This window comes from Carassius gibelio, chromosome A5 (assembly GCF_023724105.1).
Source record: "Carassius gibelio isolate Cgi1373 ecotype wild population from Czech Republic chromosome A5, carGib1.2-hapl.c, whole genome shotgun sequence".
NCBI classification, from domain to species: Eukaryota; Metazoa; Chordata; class Actinopteri; order Cypriniformes; family Cyprinidae; genus Carassius; species Carassius gibelio.
In genome coordinates, this window is record NC_068375.1 from 10,280,029 (window position 1) to 10,299,450 (window position 19,422).

General features: G+C 37.8%; 1 protein-coding gene across 1 annotated transcript; it reads right to left on the minus strand.

Annotated features, from left to right (window-relative positions):
* Positions 1–29: 29 nt before the first annotated feature.
* On the minus strand, positions 30–18,784 carry rab14l (RAB14, member RAS oncogene family, like). The gene is made up of 8 exons (XM_052591682.1): positions 18,628–18,784; positions 5,294–5,352; positions 5,168–5,221; positions 4,630–4,807; positions 4,481–4,547; positions 2,798–2,885; positions 2,692–2,722; positions 30–1,650 (listed from the first exon to the last, which is right to left on the minus strand). The coding sequence occupies exons 2-8, from the start codon at positions 5,343–5,345 to the stop codon at positions 1,473–1,475; spliced, it is 648 nt and encodes a 215-aa protein (XP_052447642.1). The 5' UTR covers positions 5,346–5,352; positions 18,628–18,784; the 3' UTR covers positions 30–1,472.
* Positions 18,785–19,422: the final 638 nt, after the last annotated feature.

A 19,422-nucleotide genomic window follows, 5' to 3' on the forward strand; every position in this document is an offset into this window, starting at 1 on the left:
AAACTTTGACTCAGAATGAAGCAAAAACACTTTGTCTACATTTTTATTATCGTCATTAAAATCAAAATGTCAACATTTTAAAATCATATACACACAAGAACAGATTTTCAAACGTTAGCACAGCTCCTTCAAAGTTTATACATATGTACTGTTTTTGTTCATGTCAACAGCAAGGTCTTTCAAATCGCAGATTCAGACAGTTCAAAAGGACTAGTGCCTGCCTTAGATCAGTCAAGATCTGAGCTCCATTTTTAAGACTTTCTGAAGGAGAATTTGCCTTCTGTCTCTTCAGCTGGATGTGTGAGAGTTTGTGATGTATACGCCAAGTGAGGAGTCAGTGCTCTGTTACATCACCAACAGATACAGCCTTATTTACAGCAGCTGAATCAGATCTGATTTCATATGGTACATACACTGAATTAAGACACAGATGCTGCTTCAGAGGAAGTTTGTGGTGGTGCTGTTAATATACAAGCCAATGCAGTGACTGGAGACAGTTCCATCACATTTCATAGATCTATACAAAAACAGTAGTACTGTTTTAAAACCGTTTGTTTAACTCAAGACTGAACTGCATGTTGAGCTAGCTGAGAATAAACGGTGATAATATTAACGTGAAAAATAATAAGGCAACATGAAATAATGGTGGTGAGGACAGAGGAATGAATGTTGATAGAATGAAGGAGCAGAAAAGGAGATGGGAGCGATTAAATAATTAATCTTTCCGTAAATTGCCTTTGATTCATAAAGCTGTCTGACCCAAACCGACTACACTCACACATGCGCTCACATGTGACATGCACGTGATTGCGAGTTTGCAATAGGAGACGTTTCATTAGGTTATAAATCTGGGATCAGTGAAATCAATGAGACCACTGCACATTTTGAGATTAAGAAAAAATGCAATGCATGATTCTGGCCGCAGGTGCATATAAAACTGCGATGCATTATTTTGCACCCTCAACCCAGGTGCTTTTTATCTGAATGCACATCAGACGGGTGTCCTATAGGTGACTAACACAAACAGATTGATTCTCCTGCACGATTTCACTGCTCTGAATGCGTCACAACCACACTGACACTCATACGTTTGGAAAAATGGCAGCAGATATGTATTTGATGTTCTTAAAACGATCCTAACACAACCCATGCAGCAGCAGCATTATTATGAATCGATGTCACGTTTGGCCACTTCCTTCAGTATGGGTCTTATTTCTGTGATGTCACATTGTTGGGCTATAAAATCAATCAATAAAAAGAAGCTGAACTGATGCGTGTGATGCGATGAGCAGCGGTGCAGTCAGAGGAAGGTGAAGATGGGAACTGAAGAACACACTGACCAGAGAGAGAGGATGGACAGATGAAGAGAGAAACAGGAGGAAATGAGCACATGATCCTCTCTGTGGTTGCCTTGCAACGCGAGCGTGTGTGTGATGGAGGAAGAGTAGGATGTTTGTGGAGGATCAAGGTCATTAACAGCCACACCCTTCCCTCTGCGGCTGTGGTTCACTGGTGAGCCGGCCGCCCTGCGGCGCTGACGGTTTGTGCTGCACGCCAGACTCGGCCGCGTTCAGATCCAGACTGCCGTCCTGAATGTTCTGGTAGATCTTCTTGGCGGCTTCCAGAAACGCATCCTCCACATTCTCACCTCTGTGACCACAAACACACGGTTAGCATCTATACACTCACATGAGATTCATGGAACAAGAAGAACACATCTAGATAAAAATAAAAGATCAAGACAAACTTGATGGCTTCGGAAAAACCAACTATTTTATGAGGTGGCACACTAGCAACATGCTGGAAACATGATAATAACATAATAAAACATGTTAGCAACATGCTAAGAAAAGTTTGAAACACTAGCAACATGGTAAAACATTAAAATACACTAACATGCTAAAACACACAAGCAACAAGCTAAAATATGCTAGGAGCATGTCAGCGTTTTGTCAAAACGTTATAAACATGCTATTAGCTTGTTATCAATATGTGCTAAATGTGCTTTAGCAATGGTGATGTAAGAAAGGAACATATGAGCAATGTGTGAAAACATTTAAAGCATGTTATTAACATAAATGTGCGAGCACCGTGCTAATATTGTAATATTTCATCCATCAGAGACTGCATGGCTTTAAAACTTTCAGACTTAAAGTTAAATCAATCATTCTGACCAGGCTTTCCAATACAATCTCGTCACAGTTCAAATAGATTACATTTTGCTGAACTTGAATCCTATTCATATGCTATGACATGCTAACAACATGCTTAAACGTTAGGAACATACAAGCATCATGCTAAAAAAGCACCATATATAAACGTACCAAAATCTTATAAACATGCGGTTATCTTTAGGAATTTTATATAAGGAACATGCTAGCATTGTGTTAAAGCTAGTTGCTAGGGAGTTCTGGGTAGTTGCTACGGATGGACAGAGTATGGAAGAGTAATTGGTGTCAGAAATGTTATTCTCTGAATATTAATGATAATGTTAAATAGCATATTTCTCTCAAAGTTCAGCTCTGTGAACATTTTTAAAGCATTTGGGTTTTCCTCATAAATACATGTACACATGACGGATATGTTTCTGACGTCTGGTTTAGTTCATAAACACATTCTCTGATGACTTATTTGTGATGTTTTCACTGCACACGTCACATCCATAATGCTGGAGCTGCTGGAATTACTCACGTTTTAGCGCTGGCCTCCAGGAACAGCAGACCTGTGCACACAAACAAGCGTGAAATCAGAACGGTGTCGTGTGATCGGTCATGTGACAGACATACGCTTCACTCACCATTCTCTTCAGCGAACTGCTTAGCTTCCTCATACGTCACGTCCCGCTGCGCTTCCAGATCCGCTTTGTTTCCTATGAGTATGATCACCTGCACAAACACACCAGAGAAACCTCTCTGAGCCAAACCAACCATAAACCCCACCCCCAACCTGTCAATCACACCCGCGGCCGACTGCCTGCTGTTGCTAAACTAGATGTCACAGTTTGGTGAAAGAGGCTGCAGGGTTTTTTATATGTTATCAATACTGTGCAGTGCCCTAAGTCAACAGAGCTCAACCCTGTGACTGCTATGATACAGTGCTGAAACATGACTTATTCATACAGATGTGGCTGCTAGGCAGCTGGCAGAGTGTTTTTGTGCTTTCAGTGGTTTCTAGGTTGATGCTATCCTATGGGTACACTGCCTGTTAAGCCCAGGACACATCAAGCTGTCCTCACAGAACCCGCAGTGACGAAAGCTGACGGTGTTGCTCCCTCACGTCGACTGCATCTGGACCTAAGCACACTGCACAGACTACTACCGACTGCAAACTAGCATGTGCGTTGTGCACCTGCATTTAAAGAATTAACTGTCTACAGTATATCAGTAGGTGTCAAGAGTCTTGCTAATGGCCCAACATGTTATGTTACTACAATGCTATAGTGCTGAGACACAACTTATTTATTAGGGATGCACGATAAATTTCGGTCAATATTTAATGTACATCTTGTCGGTAGAGCTATTTCTATAATCAGCGGTAAATCTGTACACGTGCGTGATTTCACGTGGAGCAGCATTTACTACACAGAGCCGTTGTTCACTGTCAAGCTGCGCACAACGTGCAAAATATGATCGTGGTTTTAGGCAGCCTGTCAGTGAACAGTGGCTCTGTGTAGTTAATAAAATCTGAATCGGAGTGTGAAAATGAGGCTAATCACCACCGAATGGTGCTTTCACTCCAAGCAGGAAACGACTGATTGATTGCTATCTGATAATTCACACCTGCACGCTGGATGGAGCCGACCAACAATGCATTTTTCCACAGATATGTAATAATCAAGGAACTGTGCTGCCGTAATATGGCTGCAGTGGTCCCATTTTCAGAGACTGCGTAGTATCACTGCGCCATGTTACGGCAACACAGTTCCTCGATTATTACGCCAGAATTCAAGTTTAGTTCCTAATCATACTGGCCTAGAAAATTGCAACTTTTCATTTTCTGCTGGTCTTAGTACACGATATAATTACAGAAGAGTCAAGTCTTAAATAGGGAAAATATCGAAATTAATTTGGTCATTTTTGAACACGATGCTACTGGTCTAATAGGATTCAATGATGATTGCTAAGCTATGCTAAAAGTGCTATCCCCAGACCCGGAGATCGGCTGAATGGATTCAAAAACGATTAAACTCAATTTATTAACTCTGGGGAAGTTGGAGAATGAATTTCCAAAAATAGTGTAGTGTTCCTTTAATGCAGAAGTTCTAAAGAAAGCTCCGTGCATACAGGAGAGAAAATAAATTGACACACAGCACTAAAAAAATCCTTGCTTTTTCATGCCGCAAATGATCGTGCCTGGTGTGAATTGTTTTGATTCAAAACCGTCATTGCATTGAACATTCCCGCCAAATTTTTGCATTCAGTGTGAGAAAGGCCTTAAGCCCAACCTGTGTCTTTCCAGTCCAGACTTTGCTTGTACTCACAGTATTGGGGTTGGTAAGGTTCCTGGCGTCGGTCAGCCAGCTGCTGAGGTGGTTGTATGTGCTTCTCCTGTAGGACACACAGACAGAGCATGTGTTTCCATCGCTAGAGATAACAGCAGCATGAGCGCCGCGTCACTCGGCTGACGTACCTGGTGATGTCGTAGACCATCAGCGCTCCCGCCGCTCCTCTGTAGTAGCTGCGCGTCACGGCCCTGAAGCGCTCCTGACCTGCCGTGTCCCAGATCTGCAGCTTGATCTTCTGACCGCTCACCTCGATGATCCTGGTGCCGAACTCCACGCCGATGGTGTGCGGACAGTCGGCCATGACTGAGGAGAGCAGAGCGTTCATGGTGAACCCAAACAACAACTACTGACTCATGTAGCCTCAGTGTGTGTGTGTAGGACATCATGTTAACTTAAGAGCAGCTCAGATCTTAGCACTAGGAGGAACTTCAGAAGGATGTCAGCATTAGGAAAGTGTCTCTGAATCTGCATGTATTCCCATTAGTGTGAGATTATATGTTTGTTTCGCACATTTTCATGTGAAGATACCATACTGAAACTATTAGTGAATGATTGGATGTTTAAAACTCTACTGGACTCATGTAACCCATATACCCATTCTATCTGGCTCAAGATGTTGATCGAGCATGCTGAAGGAGAGGCCTGACAATCACTCATACTTACATTTCTTCTCTGTGAACTGGTGCAGTAAGCAGGACTTCCCTACGCCCATGTCTCCTGTGAAGAGAGAGCAGACATGAGAGCCTGACGACTCACCACTGAATGCTTCACTGCTGCTGATACACTCACCGATGATGATGTACTTGAAGATGTAGGAGTAGTTGTAGGGTGCAGTGGCCATTGCCGCTCTGAAACAGACACACACACACGCATGTGATTGTTAGTGTGCAGCTGTCCACAGTTACACAGACACGTGTTTGTCCAGCTCGTGAGTTGTGTAACCTTTAAAACGCCTCTGAAGAGTCTGGTTTTGCACTTTAAAATGAAACATTTAAGACAGTCATAAATATTTGTATTGTAATTTTACAGCAATCTAAAATAAAATGATTGTATTATTTTTCTTAAATGCAGTAATTCATCATTTTTAATTCTACGGAAAAAAAAACTGTAATATTTTAATTTGACAACAACAACATTTATAACTAGATAAAAAAGTTCGTCAAGACAAACTTTAAGTTGGCTTGAGAAAGCCTGACCAGAAAGTCTGAAAAGTTTGAAAAGTTTGAAAAGTTTAAGAAGTTTAAAAAGTTTTAAGTTTGACTGTTTTCAGTCTGAGATAGATAGATAGATAGAGTTTGAAGATAGATAGATAGATAGATAGATAGATAGATAGAGTTTGAATATAGATAGATAGATAAAGTTTGAAGATAGATAGGTAGATAGATAGAGTTTGAAGATAGTGTTTGAAGATAGATAGATAGATAGATAGATAGATAGATAGATAGATAGATTAGTTTTAATATAGATGGATAGAGAGATAGATTAGTTTTAATATAGATGGATAGATAGATAGATAGATTAGTTTTAATATAGATAGATAGATAGATTAGTTTTAATATAGATAGATAGATAGATAGATGGATAGATAGATACAGTCAGAAGATAGATAGATACAACCATAAGATAGATAGAAAGATTAGTTTAATACAGATAGATAGAAAGATAGATTTAGATAGACAGATTAGGTTTAATATAGATAGATGAGTTTGATGATAGATAGATGGATAGATAGATTAGTTTTAATATAGATAGATAGATAGATTGATAGATAGATTAGTTTTAATATAGATAGATAGATGAGTTTGAAGATAGATAGATAGATAGATAGATAGATAGATAGATAGATAGATAGATAGATAGATAGATAGATAGATGAGTTTGAATGAGTTTGAATGGGTTAGTAATAGTACATAGAAGGTTAGTCTAATTGAGTCTACTGGGCTTCAGTGTGTTTAGATTTGAATTTTTGACAGTTGGAGTTTGACGGAATGTTCAGTTGAGCAGAGGCTTTTCAATGCAAGTCTATGGGAGTTTTTATGATTTTTAATCTTCAGTTTTATGAAAAGTATAAGTCCGATCAGTCTAAAAAGATATAGCAACTAACTTCAGATCAGTCTGAAGAGCTGGGCTGAGTTTGGAGTTTGTAGAGTTAAAGCTCTAGGAGGAGTAGCAGTTGAAAATTTTAGTCTCAGAAGAATAATAATAACTAGAATTAAAAGTTAGTGAACTAACTTTGATGTTGGCTTGGCCATCTTAGCCATGGGGCAAAAGAGCCACAGTACTTGTGTGCCCAACATTCTTGAGTTGCCCTGCTGCAAAAAAAATAAAATAATAATACCATAAAAAAATACACCTGCAACAGTCTTTTTCCATGGTCCCTTGCTTTTTTCTTTTTTAATAAAAAGCCTAGGCTATGATAACAGCTACGCCAGGGTTGTCTAGTTGAATGTGAAATAAGTCATGCAAAAACCATAATCTCCTAAATACCATTCAATTTAATGTTATTTTAATAGTACTGACAACATATTTTAAGTTATCACACATTACTGAAAAATTAAAGAAGGGACACCATATATAGTATAGTTCGGTGAGTCAAGAGCTAAACAAAAAGTCCTGTTTCATTACAAAATACTGTAACTTTTATAAACTTTATACTATCACCACAACATTTTAATTACTATTTATTATAAAATAAATATTTCATAAAACTGAAACTTAAATATATTATTTCTATAGGCTATACAAAACAGAAAAGAAAAAAGACTAAATAATAAGGCTGAATAAGCTGATCTATAGCATGTTAAATGGTGGTTGCCTGTCTATGAATGGTACACCCCAACCACTAAGCTCACAGAAGTGGTTTGACCCAAGTCCTCAGCAGCCAATGAAATTGACCTCTTCAAACTGATTTTTAACGTGTACTTCACGTGTATTTCACGTGTATTTCAACATGAAATACATGTTAAATACCCGCTGATTTTTCACGTGTAAACAACATGTATTTAACGTGTTAAACAATATTGGATATAATATCGGAGTAATATAGTATTTTAAGAAGCTATTAAAAAATATATAAATGACTTTACCATGTTGTGCAGTGCCGATAAATAAATAATATTAAATACGTGTTGTCTACGCATGAAATACACGTATTTAACGTGTTGTTGACGCGTTAAAATTCACGTGTATTTGACCCTCTTGGCCTTCCATACACATTAAACGTGAAAAAAGGACATCGCGTTGTTTTGATATGGATTACTTTATCACAGAATATTTGTTCGGGAGCACTTGTTTGGTTTAAAAGTAGACATGTCAAGTTTTCTATAGATATATCTCTCATGTCTCTTCGTTGAGTTTTCATGGAGTTAGAGTTCATTTTAATGTTGTGTTTGTAAATGAAGATCAGCGCAGACCAAGGCTGCAGACAGCACACCTTGTTTGTTATCTTTATTTTATAAGTGCCCAAAGTTTTGTTGTTATTATGTTTGTATCCAAAAAAAGTAGACCCTTTACAGAGACACGTTAAAATTCACGTCTATTTGACCCTCTTGGCCTTCCATACACATTAGACGTGAAAAATGGACATCGCGTTGTTTTGATATGGATTACTTTATCACAGAATATTTGTTCGGCAGCACTTTTTTTGTTTAAAAGTAGACATGTCAAGCTTTCTATAGATATATCTCTCATGTCTCTTCGTTGAATATTCATGGAGTTACAGTTCATTTTAATGACGTGTTTGTAAATGAAGATCAGCGCAGACCAAGGCTGCACCTTGTTTGTTATATTTATTTTATAAGTGCACAAAGTTTTGTTGTTATTATGTTTGTATCCAAAAAAAAGTAGACCCTTTACAGATTCGATGGATGTATTGCTCGATTAAAACTGAAAGTTTAATTTAAGTAAATTTCGGGGTTATCAGGAGAAAATGACTCAAAACGCGTATATGCGTTAATAGACTCCAGAGTTAAAAGGCTGTCGTGACTTTTTTTCCTTCCAGTATTCATAAGCTGTATCACGCTGTCAAATTATATTTCATTTTGCACACATAAACAGTTCAAAAACACCTGAATTCTGCTCTTGTTGTGTTCTAATGGGTGGATTCGTGCAATTCGCTGTGATATTATTTTTGGAAGCGCTCATTTCTCTCTCGTCTTTCTCTCTGTTCTTTGGCCAGAGACATAATTTACGTTATAAAACGTATTCTTAAAATAAACATTTCTGTTTTAATAAATGGTCATATTAAATCATAGCATAACACATAAGTAGGTACAAAAATAATCAGTGATGCATGCGACCCTTTTGGTCTCAGTGTAGCTCAGTGTTTTGTGCCGTTTCGCTGCAGTGTTTTAATGTGAAAGGCTGTAATTTCTCTGTGGACTTCAAGTGTTCAGAGAAATACATCGCTAGCTCGCGGGCAGTTGGCTGCCGCGAATATATCATGTTATTACTTTAAACAGTTCAGAAACATCTGAATTTAGCTCTTGGTGTGCTCTAACGTGTGGATTGCGTGCAATCGCCGTTTTAAAAGGTCTTAAATAAGAATAAATTCGCTCGTTGTGAGCTCTAAGAGACAATGCCTCCAGCAGCTGACCAGCCGTGATTCTTCTCTCGTCTGACTGGTCTCTGCCCAGAAATAAATTATTAATGAGCCCTGACCCCTGTAATCAGATATGTTGGTTTAGCTTGTCAGTTTGAGGGAAATTGTATTATTTACTTGTATTTTTAACCAATGTAAAAGTGAAAGTAAACAAAACTCCGGGTATTGCAACCAGTAGGGGCGCGATTTTTCTCAGACAATGGAAGTCTATGGGTAATGAGTTTTTACATTTAAAAATTAATAAAAAAAAAACTTTAAGTCTGATCATTCTGAAAAGATATAGCAACCTGCACCGCTCTATCCCGCAGGTGTCTGCCGAGTTTGGGGCTTGTGGCTTTAAAGCCCTAGGAGGAGTAGCGTTTGACATTGCTCAGAAAAATAATAAGAAAAAAAATAAAAATAAGAAGTTTAAATAGCATAACAGTATGTTGGCTTGTTGCCAAGCCAACATAACTAGAATTAAAAGTTAGTGAACTAACTTTGATGTTGGCTTGGCCATCTTGGCCATGGGGCAAAAGAGCCACAGTACTTGTGTGCCCAACATTCTTGAGTTGCCCCGCTGCAAAAAAAAATAAAAAATAATACCATAAAAAATACACCTGCAACAGTCTTTTTCCATGGTCCCTTGCTGTTTTCTTTTTTAATAAAAAGCCTAGGCTATGATAACAGCTACGACAGGGTTGTCTAGCTGAATGCGAAATAAGTCATGCAAAAACCATAATCTCCTAAATACCATTCAATTTAATGTTATTTTAATAGTACTGACAACATATTTTAAGTTATCACACTACTGAAAAATTAAAGAAGGGACAGTATATATAGTATACTTCGGTGAGTCAAGAGCTAAACAAAAAGTCCTGTTTCATTACAAAATACTGTAACTTTTATAAACGTTATGCTATCACCACAAAATTTTAATTAATATTTATTAAAAAATAAATATTTCATAAAACTGAAACTTAAATATATTATTTCTATAGGCTATACAAAACAGAAAAGAAAAAAGACTAAATAATAAGGCTGAATAAGCTGATCTATAGCATGTTAAATGGTGGTTGCCTGTCTATGAATGGCACACCCCTCTAAGCACACAGAAGTGGTTTGACCCAAGTCCTCAGCAGCCAATGACACTGACCTGTTCAAACTGATTTTTAAGGCATACTTCACGTGTATTTCACGTGTATTTAACGTGTATTTAAAACGTGAAATATAGCTGATTTTTCATGAGTAAACAACGCGTATTTAACGTGTATTTGACCCTCTTGGCCTTCCATACACATTAGAAGGGAGACGTGAAAAAAGGACATCGCGTACTTTATCACAGAATATTTGTTCGGCAGCACTTGTTTAGTTTAAAAGTAGACATGTCAAACTTTCTATAGATATATCTCTCATGTCTCTTCGTTGAGTATTCATGGAGTTACAGTTCATTTTAATGACGTGTTTGTAAATGAAGATCAGCGCAGACAAGGTTGAAGACAGCACACCTTGTGTGTTATCTTTATTTTATAAGTGCACAAAGTTTTGTTGTTATTGTGTTTGTATCCAAAAAAAAGTAGACCCTTTACAGATTCGATTGATGTATTGCTCTTATCTGTACGTTTAAAACTGAAAATGTAATTTAAGTAATTGTCAGGGTTATCAGCAGAAAATGACTCAAAACGCGTATATGCGTTAATCGACTCCAGAGTTAAAAGGCTGTCGTGACTTTTTTCCTTCCAGTATTCATAAGCTGTATCGCGCTGTCAAATTATATGTCATTTTGCACACATAAACATCTCAAAAACACCTGAATTCTGCTCTTGTTGTGTTCTAATGGGTGGATTAGTGCTGTGATATTATTTTTGGAATCTCTTAAAAAATGCTGATGAAGTGCTCATTTCTCTCTCGTCTTTCTCTCTGTTCTTTGGTCAGAGACATAATTTATTAATGAGATATCTGACCCGGTAATAATAACATATGTTGATTTGGCTTGTCAGAGTGAATGAAATGTGTAGCCTATTTATTTGTCTGATCTCGCCCCAAACGCGGCTGTCATGTGACTTTTTTTTCCCTTCGCGATGTCAAATATTGCATTTTGCACACATACACGGCTCAAAAACCCCTGGATTTTTCTCTTAGTGTGTTCTAATTGGTGGATTGTGTGCATTCGCAGGAATATTTATTTTAAGAAGCTCTTAAAAAATATATATAAATGACTTTACCATGTTGTGACGATGGATAACAATTGATGTGAGGTTCAGCCTGACAGATAAAATCTCACAATCACATATAAACACTCATTTTCATGTGTATAATATATTGTTCTAATTGTTTTGTGCCGTTTCGCTGCAGTGTTTTAATGTGACAGGCTGTAAATTCTCTTCAAGTGTTCAGAGAAATACATGGCGAGCTCGCGGGCAGTCGCGCTGCCGCGAATATCATGTTATTACTTTAAACAGTTCAGAAACATCTGAATTTAGCTCTTGGTGTGTTCTAACGTGTGGATTGCGTGCAATCGCCGATATAATTTAATTATAAAAGGTCTTAAATAAGAATAAATTCGCTCGTTGTGAGCTCCGTGGAGACAGCATGAGCTGAGCAGCCGTGATTCTTCTCTCGTCTGTCTGACTGCTCTCTGCCCAGACATCAAGTATTCATAAGCTGTATCACGTTGTCAAATTATATTTCATTTTGCACACATAAACAGTTCAAAAACACCTGAATTCTGCTATTGTTGTGTTCTAATGGGTGGATTAGTGCAATTCGCTGTGATATTATTTTTGGAAGCGCTTAAAAATGCGGATGAAGCGCTCATTTCTCTCTCGTCTTTCTCGCTGTTCTTTGGCCAGAGACATAATTTATAAATGAGACCTGACCCGGTAATAATAACATATGTTGGTTTAGCTTGTCAGTTTATATAGCTAGCCTATTTATTTGTCCGATCTCGCCCCGAAACGCGGCTGTCATGTGGACTTCAAGTGTTCAGAGAAATACATCGCGGGCTCGCGGACATTTGGCTGCCGCGAATATATCATGTTATTACTTTAAACAGTTCAGAAATATCTGAATTTAGCTCTTGGTGTGTTCTAACGTGTGGATTGCGTGCAGTCGCCGTTTTAAAAGGTCTTAAATAAGAATGAATTCGCTCGTTGTGAGCTCCTGGAGACAGTGCCTGAGCTGAGCAGCATTGATTCTTCTCTCGTCTTTCTAACTGCTCTCTGCCCAGAAATAAATTATTAATGAGCCCTGACCCCTGTAATAATCAGATATGTTGGTTTAGCTTGTCAGTTTGAGGGAAATTGTATTATTTACTTGGTATTTTTAACCGGTTTAAAAGTGAAACGAAACCCGACTCCTCCCTTTAATCTCGGTTATTGCAACTAGGGGCGCATTTTTTCTCAGTTAATGTAAGTCTATGGGTAATGTAATTTGACATTTAAAAATTAATAAAAAAAAAACTTTAAGTCTGATCAGTCTGAAAAGATATAGCAACCAGCACCGCTCTATCCCGCAGGTGTCTGCCGAGTTTGGGGCTTGTGGCTTTAAAGCCCTAGGAGGAGTAGCGTACAGAATTTCTGTCAGAAAAATAATAATAAGAAAAAAAAGAAGAAGAAGTTTAAATAGCATAACAGTATGTTGGCTTGTTGCCAAGCCAACATAATAATAAGTTTAAATACAATATCAGTAAGTTGGCTTTCTCAAGCCAACTTAATAAATAATAATTTTTTATAAAAACGTTGCAATTTTTACCAAATAAACCACAATTATATTTCACCTCCAAACTGTGCAGCGCTACTTGAGTTTTTTATAAACCACATCCCCATTGTTTTGATTCGTTCAATAAAAAATGTTTAATTGTTAAAGTAAAATAAACAAAACAAGAAATATATATATTTTTCCCTATTTTGTCGTCACTCCAGGCTGACAGTGTGACAGACTTAATTATTTATTTTACAGTATACAGTATAATATGCCGTATAGTTACTATACTAACATTTACAGTGAAATCTTTTGGAAAAACCACGCATTAAGCAACTTTCTGAACAAGGTTGCTGTCTGTTAACACTGACAGTCTGATAACCTGCCTGACATTCAAATCAGAAGTCACATGCTGCCATCAAAAACAATGGAATTGTTGGAACATTTCTAACAGACTTCATGTAAGTCATTTTGTTCACACTCTTCAAATAGTTGAGTTCTTTGAGATATAAGTTCAATAAAGGCTTGATATCAGATCTGGTCAGAGGATTTCTACACTACAGCACTGAAAAGTCTGTTGTTTCTGAAGGTGGCGCTGTTGTTTGTAGGTGGTGAAGTAATTAACAGCACATGAAGCATCATGTGACTCCAGCGCTGACAGTAAGTGAACTCTTCTTAAAATAAATGTAGTGTATGTTAAAGAGTTATTAAGTTTGCAGGGCTATATTTTTGAGTATTAGTCTATTAATGTGTGTTGCATTAATACAAATTTATACAAATAGACAATTTATAAAATACAAACCTATAACAATAAGTCTGATAGTACTTTTTATTATTATTATTAGATTTAAACCAGAGCCGAACAAAACAGAGATAAGAAACTAATTCTGTCAGCACTACCTACATATAAGATGAAGACCTAACATGATCTACACAGTAATACCAGAGCCCGTCTACGGAGAGCCTTCCCACTCCCTATTAAGTCCTATTGTACAGAATTTTGGTTGCAGTACCCCCAGAGTTCCACTGGGGGTGATCACCATGAGTGCAAAATGAATGGGAGTCTATGGGGTTAGACGGCTAAATTTGCCCCTTTCACCCGATTGCCGTTGAGAAATCTCTGATCTAATTGTAGGTTTTGCAAGTTCAACATGGGTTATAGGTTGAAAGTTGAATGAACGAGTACATGTCCTTTTTTATTTCTTACAGGTTGAGTTGTTGTTGCCCATAACACGTTAGCATTCTCCTAATGAATGTGTATGACGTCATTGACATTTTAAAAGACTTTTTAAAGCAAATAAGTGACTCAAAAAAATCTAACACCCAACAATGTGTAATTTCTTTGCATCTCCTTTCGAATACAACATTCAAATTACTAGAAAAAAAATTATATCTTGAGAAAAGTGGATTTTGAGGGGTATACCACCATTGACCACGTTGTACATGTCGACGTACACATGCAAACCGCTAGACCAGGGGCATGTTGTTGGTGTATCCTGCAGTACCACGATAAAAGCCAAAGAAGAAGCGTCTCGTCAGAGAAGCATTATAGCCGTGACGGCGGCAAATAAATGTCAAATCATAATTTAAAACTACAAAAAAGTGACAACAACCGAACAAGAGAAGAGGGAATTCTTTCAATCTCCACAAGGACTTTCACCATGGCATATCAACATTGTTGGTCGCGGACAACTACTGATGTATAATGCTATGCAGTATTATAAATGATAAAGACACTTGTTCTTTGCTTAGTTTTTATTTTATACAAGAGGGTGTTACATTAAAATATATTAAAGTGCACATAAACACCTTAACAAAACTCAAGTACATACGGAGGGAGGGGTTCTAGCAGACCAATCACAGCACTTGCAGTCAGCGTAGAATTGACACGCTGATAAATTTTGGGGAGAGGCACGTCAGGCTACGCCGTACTACACATAGCCTACAGCGTAGCTACGATGTAGGTTCAACGCAGAAGTATAAATTGGGCTTTTCAGGACTCAGGTAATTTTTCAAACTTGATGTGCTGTCGTAGTAGAACAGTTTCAGATTGCATATCTGGCATACTGGCTTTGTCTTGTCCTCACACAATTTAAAGTGCTACCACACAGCTGAAGCCTTCGGCATTTTTGCCTTCTCTTCCAGATGAACTGAATCATGACATTCACTCATGGGCGATTCATAAGCCAGTTTTCCACTTTGAGCCGAGCCCGTTTCATTTTCCACTGTGGTGCTTAAAACGGAGCTCTTTGGAATGCATTATAAATGCGTCAGTCATGCCTTGGTTGTGTAATATAAACAAGCGATATGGACGATTATCAGATATTTCTGTTTTTGGGATTCCTTTTTTTAATCTAATATTTAATTTGTTCAATAACAGAAAAAAAGACAACTCTTGACGTGAAAAATAAAATAAACAGAAGGTGACGTCGGGTATAATATCAACACAGGTAAATATTTCCTCCACAGACCAGACTGTCTCAGACATTTTTATTTTGAATGTATCGTAGCTGTTCAACTTACTTGGCTGTAGGGCTGTCAAAAAAAAAGTAGAATATTCATCGAATTTTAAATAAAAATCCACATTCGAATACAAAAATTTTGCATTCGAATTTTAGGTGTCCGTTAAGGAAGCTGCTTTAAGGCCTGCCCCGGGCATACTTTAAATTTTTCTAGAGAGAGATAAATTCTATTACCATTGTACTCACATCTCGCACAACATAGCCGCATGTTTAGAAAGCCATGTAAAATTAAGGTGGGTTAAATTTTTTTCAAAAACATATCTAGAGACTTCATGGTGGGTGTTTCCCCATCCCACTGCCTCTCAAGTTTAAATGAAAAATGTACTGTGTGATTGGCTTTCATCCCTTTGTATTATATGCATGCACACACGATGCTGTTTTGTTCATAGTTCCTTAAGCTACTTTATTATAATTCGTTTATAAACATTATTTTAAATATTATGCACATTTTTCACTGTCATATTTTCTAATGCTTAGAATAAATGTGCATTAGTAATATCTTGTGGCCTCAGCCAAAAGCCAAAAGCTTTTCTTCACCCTAATTATGCATTTTAAATTCGATTATAATTTGAATTTTGATCGAATTTAGTTTTTCAGCCATTTTGACAGCCCTACTTAGCTGTTTGATCAAATAGCGAGAATACAACTGTAACTGAACCTGATGACAGTCCTTAGAACTGTTCGGCCTGAAAATATACAACATCTAGGTATATTCAAGCACGAATGAAGACCGTTTCACTGGGGATGCCAGGTGTTCAAAAAAAAAAGTAAAGGATTATTTGAATCTCAAAACTGAAAATCGAATCCCAACAGACCAAAGGAACATTCAAATAATCAAATATTCTGGTCCAGCCCTAGTTAAGTTTCCACAGTCTGCGATGATTTTGGGTGAAAATTCATCTGCTGGTGTTGGTCCATTGTTTTTTGTTTTTTTGAAAACCAAAGTCACTGCACCCGTTTACCAAGAAATTTTAGAGCACTTCATGCTTCCTTCTGCTGAGCAGCTTTTTGTAGATGCTGATTTCATTTTCCAGCAGGATTTGGCACCCGTCCACACTGCCAAAAAATGACCATAAATGACCATGGTGTTGGTGTGCTTGACTGGCCAGCAAACTCCCCAGACTTGAACCCCAGAGAGAATCTATGGGCTATTGTCAAGAGGAAGATGAGAAACAAGACCAGAACATGCAGATGAGCTGAAGGCCACTATCAAAGAAACCTGGGCTTCAGACCACCTCAGCAATACCACAGACTGATGACCTCCATGACACGCCGAACTGAGGCAGTAATTAAAGCAAAAGGAGCCCCTATCAAGTACTGAGTACATTTACATTAAATGAACATACTGCAAGACTTTCTACAGCATACTGCCAACAGTAATTGAATACAAAATATATTTCTGTAGTACAGCATGTAATAATTATCCAGTAAAATAGTACATCTGAACTGGGATTATTATAAGAAACTGAACCATCTGACATCTTGTTTAGAAAGAACATATTTGAAATATTTCACGTCTTTAATTCCATTCATTATTTGTAGCGTGCCTGCCATCCCATAAACACAACAAGTTCTGTGCTTTGTTACTTTTAATCGGAAATAAATCATCAGCAAAGAGTCACAGAATGATGCCAGTGAAACAAAATGTCACGTAAAGTCACAGTTACCTCAAGTGCATATATTAAACCAGCATTTCATATATTTATTTATTTGTGAATTCACGATATATGATTATGTTTTGTTATGATTTTTAATTAATTTCAAATCTGTGGGGTGATCTGAGAGGGCTGTGCACAAGGACATGCCTTCACAATCTGACAGATCTGGAGCATTTCTGCAAACAAGAGTGGGCAAATATAGCCAAGTTAAACCCCCCACCCAACCCACCCCTGCATTTTAACAGGGGTGTGTAGACTTCTGATATCCACTTACTTCAAATTGCTGATGCCTTTCGATAAAGGTGCGTACAACTAAAATGCAAGCTTAATACTAGTGGTAATGGAAATACTAATTTAGAAAAATTTACCTTACCATAACATACTGATGGACAGATTATTACTGTTGAATGCATTTCACAAGGCTGTTTGTCATGACTCATGACCACGTAAACGATGCTTCAGAGCTCAAATTTAGGCTTCATATTAGAGTTAATGGTCTAACAATATTTCCAATTTCAAACAGCTTTTACTGTACCAGGCTTTTCAAATGACACTTTAAATTCACATAGCTATATAAATGACTTGGCTAATGGTTTAAAGAAATGGTACTACAGTAAAATGTCCAAAATTTGGATTTCGTTAGACTATTACCTCTGGTGCCTAGCTTTAACACATCCAGGAAAGGGAGCTTCTGTTGTGTTGCAGGTTGTTCCTGTTATGTTTTGGCGATTTTGTTGCATTATGCACTAATGGGCCACCATAAGAAGTTTGTACATGACGTAGGCCTAGATTTAAAAAAAAAAAAAATGGATTTATATAATATTTTCAAATTGATTCATTTCCAATGATTTACCACTGGAAGCGACATTTACATAAAGCAGAAACACTATTATTAATATAATTTATTAGATATTTATAGCATTATTTATATCAGTATTTAAAATAAGAGTGTTTGAAAGCAAAGTTATGTAATATGTGATTTCACTGGTAAACTGGTAAGGACTACGACTATTATCATATATCAACAGTGTGTCATGAGTGTGAGAACAACAGAAGAAACTGTCAGACTCCAGTCCGAGCATAACACACACACAGAGAGAGACAGAGAGAGAGAGAGAGAGAGAGAGAGAGAGAGAGAGAGAGAGAGAGAGAGAGAGAGAGATGCTCAGCAGGACAGTCTGACTGTCTCTCTTAACACACCTTCATCATCCTCATCATCACAGCTATCACAGTGTAAACCAGAGAACTGACAGCAACTGTCCTGATAAAAACACCCACACTAACGCACACAGGTGTGTGTAGCATCATTTAAAGGCGCTGTAATGAGCGTGAAACTGTCCCATATAAACACAAATCTCTATCAGCTGAGTGGGTGTCGCTACTCTTCTTGTCAGATAAAGCTCATGAGAACGACACTACAGTAACACACATTAACACACTGAGCAGCTAACTGTCGGATTTCGCCCTGTTTTAGAAATATCTCACGTGTTCTGTTAATTTATGTTGATTTGGAGCTGCTAGCGGCTAGCTAGTGTGAGCGGCTAACGGCTGATTCGGGGCTCCAGATTGAATTTAACGCTGAACGGACGCGCTCTGTGGAGTGGGGCGCGTGAGAGTGGAGTGTGAGCGCGCGGCGTATGTCTATATCATGCATGTTCTCACCTGTAGTCGTGTGTGTTTGCTGTAAATCAGTGTGTTCAGGTAGTGATTATCCGGATGCTGGTCAAGATGGCGGCGGCACAAAGACTGACGCAGTTCCCCGGCTCACCTGCGGGCGGCGCCAGAGGACGCGCGCTTCACTGCACTCGGCGTGACCCGCAGCGGGCGCGCGCTCGTACACACCCCCCTGCGTCCGAATGTTCATACTATCAATCCTAAATAGTCAGATTAGTGAAGCCCGTTCATCTTCTTATTTCTTTTTTTAAGCCCGTTCATCTATTGACTCTCTTAATTTTAAATTAATATGGAAAAATAAGGTGGAACACGTGAGGAAGAAATTTTTAATCCAACCAAATTCCAAAAAGGTTTGAATGGGTTACACGTTTATATGGTAACTTGAACTGGATTTTTTTTTTTTTTTAATAAATCGTCTAAAAATACTTTCACGCTTCCTTTCTTGTGATTTAAATTCTACTTCAAGGCTCCCCATGAAGCTGTCAAAACATTCATCAAATTCATGACATGGAAACTGATCATTATTTAAAGCATTTATTCATTATCAATAAAATCATTATAGTAATTATAATAATAAAATCTCCATATTCATCCGGAAGAAGGAGGCGGGAACCAGTGCACAATCAAAATGAAACTTTAATGACAAAAATAAACACAAAACAGCGCACCAGCCCCTCACGGATGACTGGTGCGCACAAAATAAAAAGCAAAACATAAAATATGGCCCAGGCCTGGTCCTCTCTCCTCCTTCACTATCGTCGTATATCCTTCCATCTCCTACGT